This window comes from Falco biarmicus, chromosome 7 (genome assembly GCF_023638135.1).
Source record: "Falco biarmicus isolate bFalBia1 chromosome 7, bFalBia1.pri, whole genome shotgun sequence".
Lineage (NCBI taxonomy): Eukaryota > Metazoa > Chordata > Aves > Falconiformes > Falconidae > Falco > Falco biarmicus.
In genome coordinates, this window is record NC_079294.1 from 58,562,436 (window position 1) to 58,580,369 (window position 17,934).

The 17,934-nt window shown below is 38.3% G+C and overlaps 1 protein-coding gene across 1 annotated transcript in view; it reads right to left on the bottom strand.

Moving 5' to 3' along the window:
- Nucleotides 1-2,210: 2,210 nt before the first annotated feature.
- The window catches only part of SECISBP2L (SECIS binding protein 2 like), a 30,799-nt gene continuing 15,075 nt past the window's right edge, over nt 2,211-17,934 (bottom strand). Inside the window, exons 8-18 of the mRNA XM_056346228.1 lie at nt 16,417-16,548; nt 15,811-15,894; nt 14,601-14,768; nt 14,282-14,423; nt 12,443-12,612; nt 11,070-11,202; nt 10,114-10,276; nt 9,237-9,457; nt 8,447-8,601; nt 7,752-7,971; nt 2,211-6,796 (exon numbers count right to left, since the gene is read on the bottom strand). Coding sequence (XP_056202203.1) covers nt 6,123-6,796; nt 7,752-7,971; nt 8,447-8,601; nt 9,237-9,457; nt 10,114-10,276; nt 11,070-11,202; nt 12,443-12,612; nt 14,282-14,423; nt 14,601-14,768; nt 15,811-15,894; nt 16,417-16,548 — 2,262 coding nt within the window. The 3' untranslated portion in view covers nt 2,211-6,122. The remainder of the gene's footprint in view (nt 6,797-7,751; nt 7,972-8,446; nt 8,602-9,236; nt 9,458-10,113; nt 10,277-11,069; nt 11,203-12,442; nt 12,613-14,281; nt 14,424-14,600; nt 14,769-15,810; nt 15,895-16,416; nt 16,549-17,934) is intronic.

The following is a 17,934-nucleotide window of genomic DNA, read 5'->3' on the forward strand; positions in this document are numbered from 1 at the left end:
GGCCCAACACCTGCCTGCCACTGGGAAGCGCTGAATGAATTCCTTGTTTTGCTTTTTGCTTTGCTTGCGGGTTTTGCTTTACCTGTCAAACCACCTTTACCTCAACCCATGGGTTTTCTCACAGTTACTCTTCCAATCCTCTCCCCCACCCCTGTGGGGGCAGTGAGCGAGCGGCTGCGTGGGGCTGGGTTACACCATGACAGCTGTACAACATCAGCGCCGCCCCCCCCACCAGGTTCAGAGCGACGATGTTTATCATTGCTTTACCACGCTGCAAGGAATGAATAACCTGCTATGTAGGCACGAAGCCTTCCAGAAGCCCAAAGTTGTTTTAAATTTAGCATGCAGAGAAACTTGCCTTATTAAATACAGAGCGAAGCGCCGCCTGCGCACACAGTGCTGCTGCAGCCTCCAGGGAAGCCGAGCACAAACAGCTGCCATGCAGGTTAACTGTAGGAAACACGGATTACTCCGTGCTCCCTCTCCCATTTCCTTTTGTATAATGGCAACTCTGTTATCAGTGCTATGCGATTACTAAACTCTTCTTTACTCATTAAAGTACTATCCTTGGAAAACACCATGAGCGCGCACTGGGCGGTGTAGATAGCATCCAGATGGACACCCACACACATCCGCCTCACAAGAGCGCGCTCACCAAGCATCAGTGGAAAACTGTAATTTAACAGCTACGAGCATACCAGGGGCACGTAGCTGTTGCCAAGAAGTAGATTCCAGCTTATGAGTTAGCACAGTACAAAATGCAGGGAAACCTAAAAGACCCCAAAGGTAAACAGTCTGCAGCTGCACCATTTCCTTCAGGCCTTTTTAAAAGCACTATTGGACCAAAAGAAAAAAATGTATTTTTAAGAAACTCCCTAATTTTATACACAGTAATCCTAAAAAAAAAATCTAAAAGCCAATCCGAAGAGCAATCTCTTATTTCACAACTAGTGCACTTTGACTGGGGTCTTTCTGCAAGTTAAAGACAGGCAGATTTGTGAGCATCCAGCCCTGCCTGCACAGGCCTGGTGCCCCGAGGGCCACGTCAGTGCTGCCTGCAGGAGCTCCAACACAGCAAAAGCAGGAGTAAGTTTTTCCTTGGGGTAGTTCTTCTGAGTGCACAGCAATACAAAAAAAAAAGCAAATAAAAAACCATTTAAAAAAATTGCAGTAGAGGCAAGGAGCTTTCCTCAAGGGCACTGCAAAATGGTTAGTGTTTTTTACTTGGTGAAGAAATGGGGAGGGAGAAGAAAATTCAGTTTGGAAGGCTTTGGGGGGATTTAATTTTCTTGTCATTTCAGTAGCACAACTCACATAGGTGGCACCTACTTTTTTTTGTACTTCCCAAAACTCTTACCAGGTTGAGAAGACTCAGGCAAAACCCAGACGTGAGGAGTAATTTTGACAGCAAGCGACAGCACCTACCAAGTAGTTTGTAACAGAAGCACTTTTAACAGAAGGCAAGTGCAATAGCAGAACTGAAATATGAAGTTAAGGCAAATAAATGAAAAATTCAAAGTTACAGGATGAAGCTGTATCCTTTTTGAATTGCTACAAATATTCTCACATGTGGGAGTTGCAAAACCAGTTAATAACACAGTTAATGACACTGTTACTAGAGCTGTGGAAGTGTGAGCAGTTACCAGTGAGTCACTGGAGAACAGGGGACATGCTGAGAACTTAATGTTATTTTCCAAAGGTGACTTCATGCACCGGTATAACAATAAAGGCACATCAACTTAAATTCTCATACGTTAGCAGCATGCAAGAAATCCTGGTTTTCAGAGGTACCTGTGGTTATTCTTGCTCATTTGGTCTTCAGTCAAATGTTATTTCCAACTCAATATCCTGGACCTAGCCGTCATGCTCCATCTCAATGATGAGGCAAATACTATACAGAAAAACCTGCTGTTCTTCAGACAACATGGCACCTGGACTCCGTAACATGAAAAACACTCTACTAATCCCGTTTTTCTCTCCAGCGCCTCTGCCAGGGACCATTCAGCCTAGGTGCTGGAGGGGCCCAGCTCCCTGAGCTGGCTGTCCGCCCCAAGCTGGGGCCCAGGGCACCGGCAGCCCCAGATGAGGGGCCACCACATGGCTTCTCCACCCCGCGGCCAAGTACGCGGTAACACGGACCTTCTCCATTTCCCACAGCGCCAGGGCAGCGCCCTCAAACACAGAGTTGGGAACAATCACTGTAAAAGCCATAAACTTCTACAATCATTTTTATTAGTTATGGAAGAATCCCCACTAGTATTTACATAGTGCAAAAAAGCTGTTATTACTCCAAAAAGTACGGTAGACAGAACAATTATCCTTCATACAGCAAAAAAGAAATGGAACAAACCCCTTCATATTGTATCTCATAATGACTTTTCTACTGCTTTAACCTAAATATTACTATAATTTTTAAGACATTAAAGATTAAACAGCTTTCCTTATTAGAATCTATTTAAAAGTAAAATACACGAACGATTTATGAACATTTAGAAGGTGGGCTGTGCCAACTGGGTTTCTACTTTCAGCGTTATCATTCATTGGCGAGGAAGTTTTGGGTTAGACATTCTCACATCTCCTTGCGTGTGGCAGGGCGGGTAGAAAACCCACATGACTTGTTTCTATGGCTTGCTTCTGCTGGTTTTTGTTTCGTTAACAAATTGTCACGTCTTATTTTTAAATGGCTAACATAGAAATTAACTCAATTTCATTAGTTGGCACAACTTCACAGGAAATACCTAATGACAGTTTCAGCAAACAGCAGCTTTTCAAACGGTAATACTTTTTTACATACGTATTTAAAGTAACATCATTAAAATGTAAGCTTGTGTTAAAGAACCGGACAGAATCACATTGTGTAAGCTCCCACCCACCTAAATGAGCATAAAGACACCTCTTATCTTTACCAGAACACCACCAACAAGTGCATTACTGAACATTTTCTATAACGAACTTATAAAACACAGGTCAAAACCCTCTGTCACTGTTTAGCTCCAATCCTACAACTACCTGCACACAACTTAAGCAGATGAAGCAGGCCACCAATTTAAGCCAGTGGAACTAACGCTCTTAAGCATGTGTTAAGCAGGATCAGGTCCCTAACCTTACTCAGACATTGTTACTTGGTCCAACTAAGGACAGAAGTTGTTCAGAATTTTTCCCTTTTAAGTATTATGTATTTGTATTCCCATGTTTTATTATTACTTCGACAGATACACTTAAAGTATTTCTATAAATAGGTTGTATACATAGCCACCTCTATCAGTTTTAAAGATCCCTACCCCTACCACAGATACATCATTTTTGATTTTACCAGATAAATTAAGTGGTGAAGTCATTTCTATAAAGAATGTCTTAGGAAAAGTAGATTTGTTTTCCGAATAATCATTTTCACAACAAAAATACCTATACACCTATAACTACAGAAACACCTTTTCTTGGGGACAGTAACAACCTGTATAATAAACTGCATACTTTTATACTGAAATAGAAATTCAACTACTTTAAAAAAAAATCATCGTATTGTAAAACATTTGTATGCTTTCTTTTTAAATTCTGGTGATAACAGAATCAAAATTACCACAGTGAGATACTCTCCTTAAGTGCTTCAAGTGGCAAGGAACTTCCCTAATTTTAGATGCAAATGGATCACTCCCAAAGGAATTGCAATTTCATTCTCAAAGTTATTGCTCATTCCTCGCTTATCAAAAAGGAAGCACTAAAACCAGTTGCCTTTACCCGGTTTCAGTTTGCTCCTCTCAGGGTGATCTGCCACATTTTAAGAAGAGACTAGTTCCTTATTTGCTGGCAAATTCAGAGATATTAGAAGTGCTATATCACCTTCAAGAACTCTATTAAACCTGTAGCAAAACTGCAGTTAAATAGTGGGCTGAATATTACAAGACTTATTTGATATAAAGATCAGAAAACTTTAAAATGACAGTCCAAGTTCAGAAAAGACATATAAAAAGATGCGCCTTTGATGTTAAATACTTCAAGATCAAAAGTTATTTGAATCACTGGCACTGAAAAAGCAAAAGGAAAAGTTACAAACACCCTTGGTTTTGATGTTTTGGTTAAGTTTTGCCCTCAGTGTATACACTGATCTCCGCTGGTATCGAGACACATGCTTACACATCCAAGGGCAAGTTTTGCTTGTCAGCAGTTCAAACACCTATCATTTCCTAAAGCAAGAACTTTTCCAAAACATACAGACAGTAGAAATCTGCCATATGTACAGTAAAAGGTTTACCATTCAGGAGGCATCATTCCTTAGTCTTTGTTTTCCTATGAAATGCCTGTTCTAACATCTAGGAATATTACATTAAGGAACTACGAACATGACGGAACAGCCAGTTGTCCTAGCAGCTCTCTATACTGCTTATCTACATAGCATTTGCTATGCCTAGACCTATCAAAGCATTATTTACATAATACATACAGTTTCTGTTATTCTCATTAGCATCCAAAAACCCAGGGGTAGAGGATTCCTAAACCTGGAGTCTCATTTTCCCAGTGCAACTTAAAACGCCAGCATCACTAGTACTATAAGCGTTGGTCCCGTATTAGTAAGCGTGGACTGAACACCTAAGCTACTCATTTCTTGTGGTTTTCAGCCTATCCGGAGGATTGTTATGCATTTTGATACAAGTGAGCAAGAAAAACAAAGTGGAATTAAAAGAAACATACATTTGCTGTAAAAGTGTTATTCATGCGAGTTACTCTTTGGCTACTCCTGTAGTGAAGCTCCTGCTGCTGGCAGTTTCAGTACATCCCTTGCCAACATAAGAGAAAGATGGAAAACAGACTCCTTACATGCACTGTTTAGACATTCATCATCAGTTAATGGATTTTGCTTACAATACTCAGAACAAAATATGGCACAATTCTCTAGCAACATGTACGTTTCAGGGAGGGCATATTGTTGTTTCTTTTATCTCCAAACCACTGAAATACCTCCCCATATTACAGGGCACTTCCTCCTTTCCTGGAATAACTATTTCCTTTCCTACTCTAGAGGTCAACTCCTAAAGCTGCTACAACTTTGAGAACAGACAAAAAGAGGTCACATTTTGAGGAAGAATTGTAAAGATACATCCTGAACTCAACACGAGAGTGGCCAGCATCAAAGCACAAAGAGGAACATGTAGATACGCCGAGCCACCACATCATTCAGACTTGCTGTTATAACATTGCAGAAAGCAAGAATAATCCTTTCTGTAGATTACAATATGCAAAACAGCATTCCTGAGGTAAGTGACAGGAGAAAGAGGAAGTTATCAGTTTACTAGAAGCCCTGGATAGGGACTATAGTTAATGATTGACTGAGTGTGGTTTGGCAGACAGCAACTGTGGAGAGAATAGGGAATTTGTTCTCTTTCCTGTTTGTTTGGTTTTTTAATGCAATTTTTCCACCCTGTAAAAAATACCCCAAAACATTAATTATATCCCTCTGGTTTAAAGTTTTTCTGCAATCCAAGTTGTTATAGCTTACTGTAACCATGTCAACTATCAGCAGCTTTGTAACGATGCATTCACTGAGACCAGCTAAAAAACCGCATCTACCTTACCATTAGGAACCACGCATAGATTTCTCTACTACTTACTTTCCACTAAGACTGCAAGTGGGGTTTTCTAGCTTTTCTTTAAGGAGAACCAAAATTTCACTTTTATTTCTAGACAGAACTAGAAAGTCATGGCCAAATACACTGATGTGCCTGGCATAACACCCTAACACCCATGTAAAGTGTTGGTAATTTGTTAGTCTTAATCTAGGTTATCTGTTTGAAAATGAGCTGAACAGTCACATCTTACGAAAGAATTTTGCTTAAAACTGGTCAGTTACAAGATGCTTCCTTTCACAAAAAATCAAATGAACACTTACTGACAAGTTTTCCACACAGTTTCTAGTCTGGGAAATAGATCGTGAATAAAAGCTAAGCTAGTCTTTAAATCAAAGAAGTAACAGACAGCTACAAAAATATTGTTGTGAATTAAATACACACATTAAATGTTTACCAGTGCAAAATGTTGAGATGAAGCATATGAAATAATGGCTGCAACCTTTACAACAGTTAGTTTTAATAGAATTTCTAGAAAGTTCCTGAGTTCCTGCTTATTTTTTACGGCATATAGATTGACTCCGTGTGTTCTTTATTCAAAGAACTACAGATGGTGGGTTTATGTTGAGTGTTACTTGCGTGCTTATCGTTTGTCCATTCCTCACCATCAGTGACTGGATCAGCCTGTTCCGAAGTCTCTGTTTCTTCCTCTTCGCTTTGTTCTGCGTTGTCTTCTTCAGCACCACTAAGGGTCTTCCCAAGCTGAAGAGTCTCCATAGTTCTCTGGGTCTCTGAAACCCAAGATTCAATTCTGCTATTAAGCTGAACCTCTACAGAAATTGGTTCGTGGGCATAATCCTCATCATCATCATCTTCCTCCTCCTCCTCCTCTTCTAGCATCCCTGGTACGAGAGTACTGGTAGTACTGGTCATGGAGGAATTCAAAAGATCTCGGCAGCTGCCATCCAGTGAGCCTGTTTCTGTACTCTGCTGTGAGGCCCATTCCAGATTGTCATCTGGTTTTGCCTCATCTTTGTCACCTGGTGTGGATTTTCCATGATTTGTTGTTGAGGTAGTACCAGTTGTAGCCAGAGGTGGTTGTTTATTAAGAGTGGCTTTTTCAATTTGACCATTACCAGCTTTTTCTGATACTGCAGTCTTAGACGAGGATTCTCTCTCATTTTCAGAAGTTTCTAACCCATCAGATGTTTCCACCATATTTCTCCAGTTTGTTTCTACAAGTTTCAAAAGAAGTTTAAGCAGGAAACATTAATTCTTTCCATATAAAAAAAAATATTTTCCTGAACATCCTAGAATTGTTTAAATAGCAACAGGAACTAATAATTTTAATACTATTCGATCCTTGCTAGAAAGGTTTTCATCAGAAAAATGGGGGGAAGAAGAGAGAGACAACAGGAAGAGCTGTGAATAACTTTGGTTTTTACAGTATCCTAAACCAGACATTACAAAAGTTGAAAGTTTGCACACAGTTCCCCGTGGAAGTACCAAATGGAACAGTGAGTGTAATCAAAGAGTTACTCTCAAGTATAAATTACATACTGTGGCAATTCTCTGCTTTAAGTCATCTGCTAAAGGTTTTTTTTGAAAAACTTTTAATAAATGAAGTGTAAGACACCACAGAAGCAGTAACTAAACCCAAGAAAGTATTCTTAATTCACCGTAAGAAAAAAGTCTTTTAACTTCAAACAAGCACTCTCCCTTTTATCCTCTCTGTCATCTAGCCTTAATAAATAAATTTGAGATGGCAGTGAATGCTTCTAGTGTGAACAGAAGGCAAGTTTCAGAATTTAGGCTGCATGTCCTATCTTCAGAGACCTCAATAGTTTAGTTCCTACCCTCTGTCATTAGTTCTTCCTCAACCATACAATCAGTTCAGTGTTTGGTACCAGTTCTGTACCGTTTAGTAAAACTGGAGAAGCCACCTCCACTAATGTGAATTAGGTAACTAACGCTTCTGAGGATTAGAAATTAAAATTATTGTTCATGATGTAGTTCAGGGAAAAGAGTGACTTACAAAACTACCTGAAGACACACCTATTTTCTTACCCCTGAAAATTGTAGAATACTGTAAACTGTGATGAAATTTTATAATTTTAGCTACGTTTTGCAATAAGAAGCATTTGGGAAGTTTCAGCTTCCAGTTAAAAAGTGAGTTTTAAACACACTTACCATATTCTTTCTCGTTCACTTCAGATATGGGTTCAGAAATAACGCTACAGAATGAGATAGCACTTGCTGCAGAGGGGTTACGAGAATGACCCATATGATGGGGTGCTTTCTTGACATTCTTCAGAGCTTCTTCTGCCTGTTCCTGTTCCATTGCAGCCACCATATCTCTGTATGCTTTTCTGGCCTCTTCAGTCAGTGATACCAGCTTATTAAATAGGTCCTAAGTATGAAGGCAGTTTTTATGATCAGAAGTTCTCACTAATAACGTCCACTTTACATTACTTTTTTTAGTCAAAGGTATGCCACATCATGAGCTTTAAGCTTATTAACACCAAATACCTTTACTTCAACTAAAAACTAGTTCTTCTCTATATTAAGTAAAAATAAAGACACCGCTCCATGTTTACACAACTCTGAGGAAATGTACTTAAAGATAATGTTTTTTGTATACTCTTAAGCCTTCCTGAGAATTACAGATTGCTTTTAAGTCTATTTGAAAGCTACAGAGATGTTGCAACCGAAGGGTTTCAACCTAGTTTCTCAGTTCTGTCACCACTAACTTTCTAAGAAAAATACACTATAATATAGACCAGGTCAGGGCCATTATCAAATGCGTATTAGCTGGGTGTGTGCTCCACGCCAAACAAGGAACATAATTGTTTACTCCAGCCATTTATGTGAGGGGACTTACTCACCTCAGCACCTGAGTAGTTGAAGATACCCACGACACTAACAGGAACCAGCTTGTTCACACAACGACCAAGAGCTTTACGGCCAAGAGCAAAGACAAAAGGAATTTCTTGTTCCCGTGCCATGGCTATTACATTGTATAGAGCCTCATCTAGTCCACCTTGAAGAAACCAATTTCAAACAGATATCTAGTCAGTAAAAGTCCTAGTGTGGTGCAATACACCTATCCCATTTTAACTGCCATTAGTCAGTAAAACCTCGACATACATGATCACCAGCTACTTTGTCCTACAGGATAACAAACTATACATTTCAAGTATAGTGACGGAGTATAGATCAAGGTGATATTCTGTATTAGTCTTGCACACAAGTTAAACCAGATTTTTTCACAGCTCTTTTCTTAATCAGAGCTTTGGTCTTCTCATATCTCAGGAAACGTCTGTTTACATTTCTGGTTGTGGCAAAATGTGTCGGTTAGCTAACCAACCAATTCATGGCCCTCTTAAGGAATCCTCCTTAAGGGGACCCAGAGCTCAGGACTCTAGGTGTATCAAAGACCGAATAGAATACAACTGAAGTCTACTCTATGTGTCATAATATCTATTTTTCTTTAAGCTCTTCTCCCCTCATGAGTTTCTTCCAGAATCAACTGTGTGACTGCCACTCCACATTCATTCTCTCCTACTCCACTCTGGAATTGTTACACATAGTAACAAAAAAGTGCTTCTAACCTTGCTAACCAGCACAAGAAAACTGTAACCAGTTAAGTGCACCACTTGTTTTTACCATTTATACCTTTTGACTGGATTTTTTCACAGTTGGGAGATATGATTACACACTTTATCTTGTTTAGCTTCATATGCTTTGTAACCTCACGCAACCCCATAACAAGTCTCCTCCTTGCTTTAGCTCTCATGGGATCCTTTTGATAAATCCGTTCCTGGAAGCTGACAAGCTCTTGCAACAGGAGTGTCACACATTCATCTATTTCTTTACTTAGAACTTGGTTACAGTATCTGTCAATTGAAAAAACAAATATTAGCATAAAACATCATCAATACTATTTCACCAAGCCTTTTTTCTTACCAAATAAAGATAATTTTACTTCTGCAGAATAGTTATTAAAGTTATAGAAAGGATTTCAAAAGACTGTACACTGTAAGTTAAAAATAAATCCTGAAAACATTTATATTTCCAGTAATATCCCTTACTTCAAGTAGTCAGTCAAAAAGAATATTAAAATACCAAAAAAATACTCCAAGAGGTGCCACAAGCAACTACTCTTCCCCTTAATTTGGTACTCCATAAAGATACATTAATAGAAAAGCAGCAATGTATTAAGACTGACTATTACAGTACTTTAAGCATTCGTAAGTATGCCTTCCCTTCCCATCCAAAGCGTATATAGCCCTCCTTTAAAATAATTATTTTTTAGAAAATACTTCCACCCAGCTTATTTGTTGCAGTTCAAAGCACGTGCCTGTACATATATACTTACACACAGAACAACATGTCTATGGCAAAAAGTAGTACTTGCAGGAACTTCTGTTGATAGAAGGGTGGATTATGTTCACTAAGCTCCTTTTAAGTCTACTAAACCTACCCACACTTCAAAAATGAGGGTGACTGAAATGCAAGCCTTGAGTCTATATCAATAATGCAAAACTCTTACTCTCTGAATCTCTTGCTGTGAATTTTGGTTATCGCAGAAGATGCCATTGGACTGCCTATTCCAGAACTCGCAGGTGAACCTTGTGAAACCGGGGTCATGCAGTACGGAGAATTCTGACTTGCTGGTGAAAGTGAAGTATCACTAGGCATACTTAGTCCAGTTTCTGAAAGACAATTTTTAACCACTACAAAATACATTTTCAAGTAAAAGAAACATCATCACACTTCTTATGTATTGCTTCCTCTTCCCCAGAGAGGTAGCTGAGAGGGGGAGAAAACACAACAGGCACACAGCCAGTATTCTGCATGGGCTGGGTAAACAAGCAATATATGAATAGTTACTTAAAAATGGCCAAAGCTTAGTTTGGGAAGTGGATAGAACAGAAGGGATAACCTGCCTAAATGCTACAAGTACTTCTCTACTATTTAGAGAGAAATATTTAACTAACTTCTCCCCCCGCCACCCCCCACATCAGACATTGAATATTCTTTGGCATTTCCTAGTCGCTCAGAGCTGTTGTTGCAAATACAGTCCAGATGTCGCAGTTGATTGACAAGGGTGTTCAACAAACTGGAAAACCTTACTTACAGTTTGCAACTTCTATACTTGAAAAAATTTCAGTATGTTCATCATTAAAAAGCATTGTAATCAACATGGCATGGTTGACAGCAGGCTGCATTTTCTCCACATATCAAAAATGCTGTCAGATCTTGACGTGTTGGGAACACCCACTCGAAAGAAAGGAATTAAAAGGCTGTATGGGGATTATGTACTTAGAGCCCATACTACACTGAGCCTTCCACAGCTGAGACACAGACAAGATTTTATAAGACTGTTCTAATTTCTAGTATTTCATAATATTAAAATAAGTTAAAAAGAGAAAGACAAAATAATAAAATAAGCAGATGAGTCCAGTCATGGGGAGGAGGGAAAGGGGACCAGAGATAGAAACTAACCTTCTTGAGAGGTCAGCTCCTGTGACTGATCAGCAGTCAAGTTTATATGAACCTCCTTCTGTTCATCAGACACCAAAAGGCTATGGTCAGCTGATAAACGGCCTTTCTTCTCTTCTCTCTCTTTCAAAATAATCTAGGAACAAAATCAACAGCTATCAGCACCTGAAAATTAAGAGATACCTGAAAAGAAAACATCTCTTTCACTGAACATAACACAAAATAAAGTCAACCAGGTTGTTTTGAACCTTCCTACTCATGCCAGGGTAAGACCCCCTGAAATAATTTCAGTTTCCTCTTTGATCACAAACAGTATTTCATTCCAGCATTTTACAGATGGTATACTCAATACTCTCATACTGGTACAAAAATAGTGCTTTCAACAGTTTACTTTCACAACTTCTTTCTGATACATAACACTCATTAACAATTCCTCATACCTACCCCTGTAAAAAAACCAAACAAACACCTTATGCAAGAATACTAGTCATCTTTGTGAAGCACCACAACAGATAGAATCCTTTCTATAAAAGAAAGCGCAAAGCACATGGCCACAGATATATTGGTATTACTATGATAAAAAATACCACCACCACAAAACCACTGACAACGAAGAATTTAGAAAACTTTTCTGAACGGGTAGGTGTGAGATTCTCTGACTCCAGTAGATCATGGGCAGTCAAAAAAAATAATAAACTCCGGGTGTGGTGGGGATGAAGTAACTTAGCCGAAGCCAACCTTTGTACACACACCTTTACCAGATTCTAACTGTCAGTATTATTAAAGTGATCTTGCCAAGAAATGTGGTGCATAAGTACAGGTGACTTTCACTTTTTTTTTTTAAGTCTTTCACACTTTTTTAGGGTTAGCTTCTTTGTATCTTACATTCTGATTTCTGTACATACTGTATTCTACGTGTACATACCTACTTCATGTATGCATGTATATAGACATACATACAACCAATTATTTCTAAAATTTACTCAATTAAAATTTGTGGATTTACTTCAAGTTCTATACCCATCTCTAAAAAAAAAAAGTGGGAAATTTTAAGGTTAGCATGCTACACTGCACTACAAATTAGGATTCAATAAGAAAAAGCTATGCAAGCTTTCCCATAGTGTTTATAGTTAAAAAGTCCTTGCAATCTGTACTGAGATAGATTTGTATCACCGTCAACTAATTATAGGGGTATAAAAGTTCCATTTCATGCCTGGATCCAAAGGACAAGACATCAGTGTAACAGGAACTAGAGGCCCAAATTCTCGACTCCCTCACGCTATGCTTATGGCCACTAGTCCTCAAGTAAGAAAAGAGCAGGTTTTACTCTTGAAGTATCAGCGTGGGTCCAGACATTCCAGGGTTGATATGTTTACCTTTTTAAGTGCTGTAGGGCGTTTCAGTTTTGCAATCTCTCTTTCTTTTCCTCTTTTCACTTTTGGGGCAGTTGAGTCCAAAGGATTAAGGCAACCCATAGACGGCTGTCCCTTTGTTAAGGACTTTCTGTTGGCAGATTCTTTGGTATGAAAGGGAGCAGCACTGCCAACTAAATACAGAAAAAGTATTAGCTTCACCAAAAGACATGTCAGCTTTATTTCAACAGCGTTTTCAGAATTTCCACTAATGAATTCTTAAAGTACATTTTCCTTCCTTGGAAAAAAGCAGGTCATAATGACAGGAAAAATACGTCATCAGATATTGTTGCTTCCAGATGGTTTTAAGCTTTCTTCAACTTAGCCTCATGTTTTAGGAAGCCATGGATTCCAGGGAAGCAATTACTTCAATACTGATAAGGGATCTCTCTCAAAAGATTACACGTAGTTTTATTAGTAAGATAATAACAATAAGGTAAGTTGCAAATGTTTATCCAAACATTGATTTCTAGTTGTCGAAGACTTGCTTAGTTGACAGGACAAAAAACAGATGAGAGTGCAGCATGTAGCTGAAGTATATCTTCTGTAAGAAAGAATAACGCAAATGCGGTCTCCCATGGAAATACAAACTGTTCTTTGCTAAGCTTTGTTTGATATAACCTTGCCAACTTGAAATAATGTTTGAACATGGTTGAAACTCAAAGCAGGTAAACGAAGCAAGACACAAGATGGAAAATGGTAACTATGTACACAACTATGGCCTCTAGGCTACATACTACTACTCAGGAATGAGATTCATGGGTTACAATAGATAATGACAAAAACTTCAAATCTGTATTCAGCAGCAAGTGTTAAAAACACGAATTTAAACATTGAGAAAGAAATAAGAGAACAAAAAAGCTTAATTAAGCCATAGCGTAGATTCATGACAGACCTACAACTTAATATTCTGTGCATGTCTGATCTTCCTTATTTTCAAAAGGATACAGTAGAACTACAAGAAGGTACACAGAAAGTAATATGGATTATCAGAAAAGACACAATTCCACAATGGAGTAGCTCAATAGACTAGGACTCTTCAGACTAGAGATAGAGATGATAGACCTCTAAGAATCATAAAGGAAGAGAAGAGGGAATGATTGCTCAGTCTCTTTATAATACAAAAGCTGTGAAAGCTCAGAAAATGATGAGTGGGGCACAACCCCTCTCCCTGACCCCTACCGCCGAAAAACAGTAGAAAGAAAAGCTTCCCCACACAGCGTGTAGTAAGGTTAGAATTCACTGCCATTGGACCTTATGGACAGTAAAAGCATGTGACAGAAGCAATGGATAGTTTAAGAAACAAATTCTGTTTGGGAAAGCCTTGGATCAGGAAACCCCGAACTATTATCAATAGAAGAAGTAGGCAGAATATCCTGGGAGAAGCACCTCTCTGTATCAGTCAGAGGTATCCTCTCTAAAATGCTTTCAAAGAAAATTCTGTAATATCTGTAGCAGATGTTTGGTTTGCTCCAGTACAGTTTTTTTGCTCCAGTACAGTTTTTTTCCCCACATATCCATTTCAGCACTGAATTACTCTCAAGACATAAATCCCGAGTTTAGAATAGTAGGTTTTTTTAGAGAAGTTTGTCCTCAGTTCTACAAGGACCTTCACCACCGCACACTGCGGCTCAGAAGAAGCTAGCACAGGGGAATTTTTCAAGAAAAGCATTAAGAAAGTCTTCCCAGGTTTTTATTATGTTTACATGGAAAAACTAAAGCTTGGTATTTAAGATGCTCAGATCCATCACATTTATATCCTCACAAAATGCATTTAGCAACAGTCAAGCAGACTAGAAATACCTGTGTATGAGAGGGGCCTGGTGTTGGTGATCTGACGAGCTTTCATTGCTTGCTGCTGCTTTTCAAGAGCTGCTAACATGTCACCCAAGTCCAACTGAACAGGGGTCTTGCTCTTCTTTCCAGCCGCTTTTGATAAAGCCTCCTGTAACATGAGTAACACATGCTGATAAATAAAAAGAAATAGTGCCTGCAAAACATTTTTTACAAAGAGATTCTTGCTATTATAGAATAAAAAGGAGCAACAGCCAACTGATACTCCTCTTTACGAACTACTGGGGGCAGACAGGGAGGGGGCAGGAAGGGATATGGTGTTACACACCTGAAGTTTTTTCTGTTCCATGCTTATCTCTGAATACTCTTGAGCTGTTGCAAGTGCTGCTGCCAAGGCCTTCTTCTTCTGACTTTTTGCACGCTTTGGTACAGAGGTTGTAATGGGAATTGGAGTTTGGACTATATTGATTGGAGAATTCTCTGGTAAGTCATCCAACTAGGATTTTAAACGAAACAAAAAACACCATACAGTTAAAGGCCTTTCTCTCAAGACCATAGGAAATGTGGCACTACAGAAACCAAGTGAACCATGGCTTTGGTCATTAGTATGACATCCTAATCAAGTACAGCTACAGCTAGATGAATCATTAAGTTAATAAAACTAGAAACTTATATTTCATTTGTGTATGGGGAAATTATATTTATTTCCAATTATGCCTTTAGAAGATTTTCCACTCCGATTGCTAAATAAGGGAATTCTCCACCCTGTAAAGATTTCATATAGGACTTGACCCTCCTGGAAAGCACCCGATTAGATTAAGTAGTCTACATGTATAATTCTGCAACAAAATATTTTAAGTAGATCAGGTATTAAAGGAGCATCTTTCCAACAACTGTTTCTTCAGCCCATATAAAGTTTAGTTTATTCTGAAATGAAAATTAACTACAAAAACTAGGTATTTCAAAAAATTGACAGTATCATTACATATTTGCAGATTTGACAAGTAGTATCTGCATCAAAGCATCAGTCTGAATGTGTGCTCTGAGTCTAAAATAACCACCAGAATGTAGTTTAAGTATTAATACAAAGAAAGCCTGATAATCCTCAAAACTAATTGTAATCTCAAAAAATCCTATTGCATCTGCTGTTCACCCAAAATTTAGCATGCAAAAATTTAGCACTTCAAAAAGTTGAAAACTCATGAAAAACCATCATTGTGATGAAGAAGTTGAGTTACACTCGATGATCCTTATGGGTCCCTTTCAACTTGGGATATTCTATGATATTAAGTGTCTATTGTATGTATCTTACAGTCTTACTGTTAACAATCCAATTAGCACACAAAAATCCAGCAGCCTTTTTTAAGATAGGTTCTCTGCAACACTTATGTTAATTGGCATCCAAAATTGGTAATGCAGATACAATGTAGTGATTGTGATTTCTTAGGGTAAGTATTGTGGCAGAGTTTCATAAAAAGTTACATAAATCAAGTAGTCTCAAAACAACGTAAAAACGCTTTGCAAAAGAAAGTACTTACTACTTTGGGTGCAATCTTTTGCTGGATGTTACTGCTTTTGCTGCTGCCATTGTCACTATTTAGCTCTGGAAATTCATCTTCATCCTAAACACACAAATTAGAAATTAAGAGAATGGAACCAAGTCACATGTCAAGCAATTGAAATGGCTGAAGCTAGAAGAACAAACTGAATCCTCAAGTCCCACATAAGCTAGAAAGGCTTAGAAGTGACAAAACCAGAAAATGATGAAAAATTAACAAAGCATTTTTGTATCCAAATAACCTTTCTCAAAAAAAGAAAAATTTATTAATGTTTTGTACAAGAGAAATCCAATTCCAATTAGGGGAGGAAGAAAGACAAACCACAGAACACAGGAATTTTTATTTGCAAGTGAACAGAAAGAGTTAAGTGAAAGTTGCTGATCTGTAAATCACAGAGTTCTGAATTCTTACACTTTCCACAACACTCAAATACAAGTCTCTGTATGTACATGATGAAAGCATCATATAACTACATTAGTGCACTGTATTGTACACCTCTTCCAGTCAAGATGTTTTGCAACTTCCCCCTGTTGAGAACATCACTTATTTGATGACAATGCAGAAACAGTTTTTATACAACACTACCTCAAAATACAGAGGTTCAGGGCTCTGCTCTGTTCTGCTTGTCTGGTTTGTAGTTGGAGGTTTTTCAAGTCGTTTCTGCAAATTCTGCCTTCTTTCTGAAGATGTGCTGTGGTCTCTGCACCTGAAACCGGACTGCAAAATAATTAACGTCATTGGCATTTTGCCATTTCAATTTTTCCAAGATGCATATACACACATGTAAGCCATTCTTATGTATACTCACTAGCAATTAAGAAGGTACACTTTTTATGGAATTAGATTTAATAAGCTGTGCTTTGGTGTTTTGAGGTTTTTTTGTGGAGGTTTTGGGAATTTTTTTTGGTTGGTTTGGTTTTCTTATAAAACCTGCACAAGATTATTCTACACAGAATATCTGTAGATAGTCACCCCCACCCACCTCAAGCCAAATGCCACATATCTCTATACGTTTAACTCCAAGTTTTTATTATAAAATAAATAGGGTCTTTTTGGACAAACATGGAGGAAGTAAAGAGTTGCTGGTGACTACGTAACTCAGACATGAAACGTGAGGAACTGTCTGTAACTACGATAAATCAAATGAACTTTCTCCTGCTACATAATTGTTCTGCGTGCAATTGTTGCCTTTTCAACGTGTGTTTTATGACTGTGCACAGACACACAGTTCTCTAAGAACCAGAGACCTCAGTACAGTGGTATAAACGTTCTTCTGTTTATTACATGAAAGATTGATGGAAACCCACGTGCAAGACTGGTTGGCTGAAAGCAAAGCATGATTTGAATCTGAAATTCCTCATCTCTCATACTAATTTATTTCTCAAGAAAATTTCCTACTAGACCTGGTACATATTTATTTTCAAAAGAAAATAGTTTCTAGGACAATTCTGCCTTAAGGTACAGTGAATTTGGCTGAGGAAATCTCATTTAAAACTCTTTGTGCCAGCTTTGTTTTTAAGCATCTACAAAATCTTCCCAATTTCGAGTCTAAACTGGGACTGGATGAAAGGAATTCTGGTTCTTCCTACTCTCCCAGTGCCATAAACCACAAATAGTGGCTTCTAAAAGCCTCAGATTTGACTACGGTTATAAAAAGATTCAGAACTGCTACACTGCCAGATACAAGCATCAATGAGCTTCTTTATATAATAAACCCACAGGTACCAAAAATGGGAAGATTCAAGACAGATTAACAGTTCCATCTAAAAAAACCTAAACAGGCCAAGCTAGCTTACATATATTTGTGCATACAGGCACGTCTACGATAAAGTTCCCACTTCAAGCTCAGCTATTCTTGTATGCAATAACTGAATTCAAGCAAAACCTACATTTAAGCAAAGGCAGATGTTTCAGCCTTCTCTGTCCCGCTTGGTACCCCTCCCCCCACAATAAAACCAGTCTATCCAAACTAGGAAGGCCACATTCTCCTCACATACTCACAAAAATCCCATCCCACTTAAGTTTCACAGAAACATATTCTTCACATTTTCGCATAAAAATTTTAATTCACTTAATAAAAATGGTTGCAATATGGTATGCTAA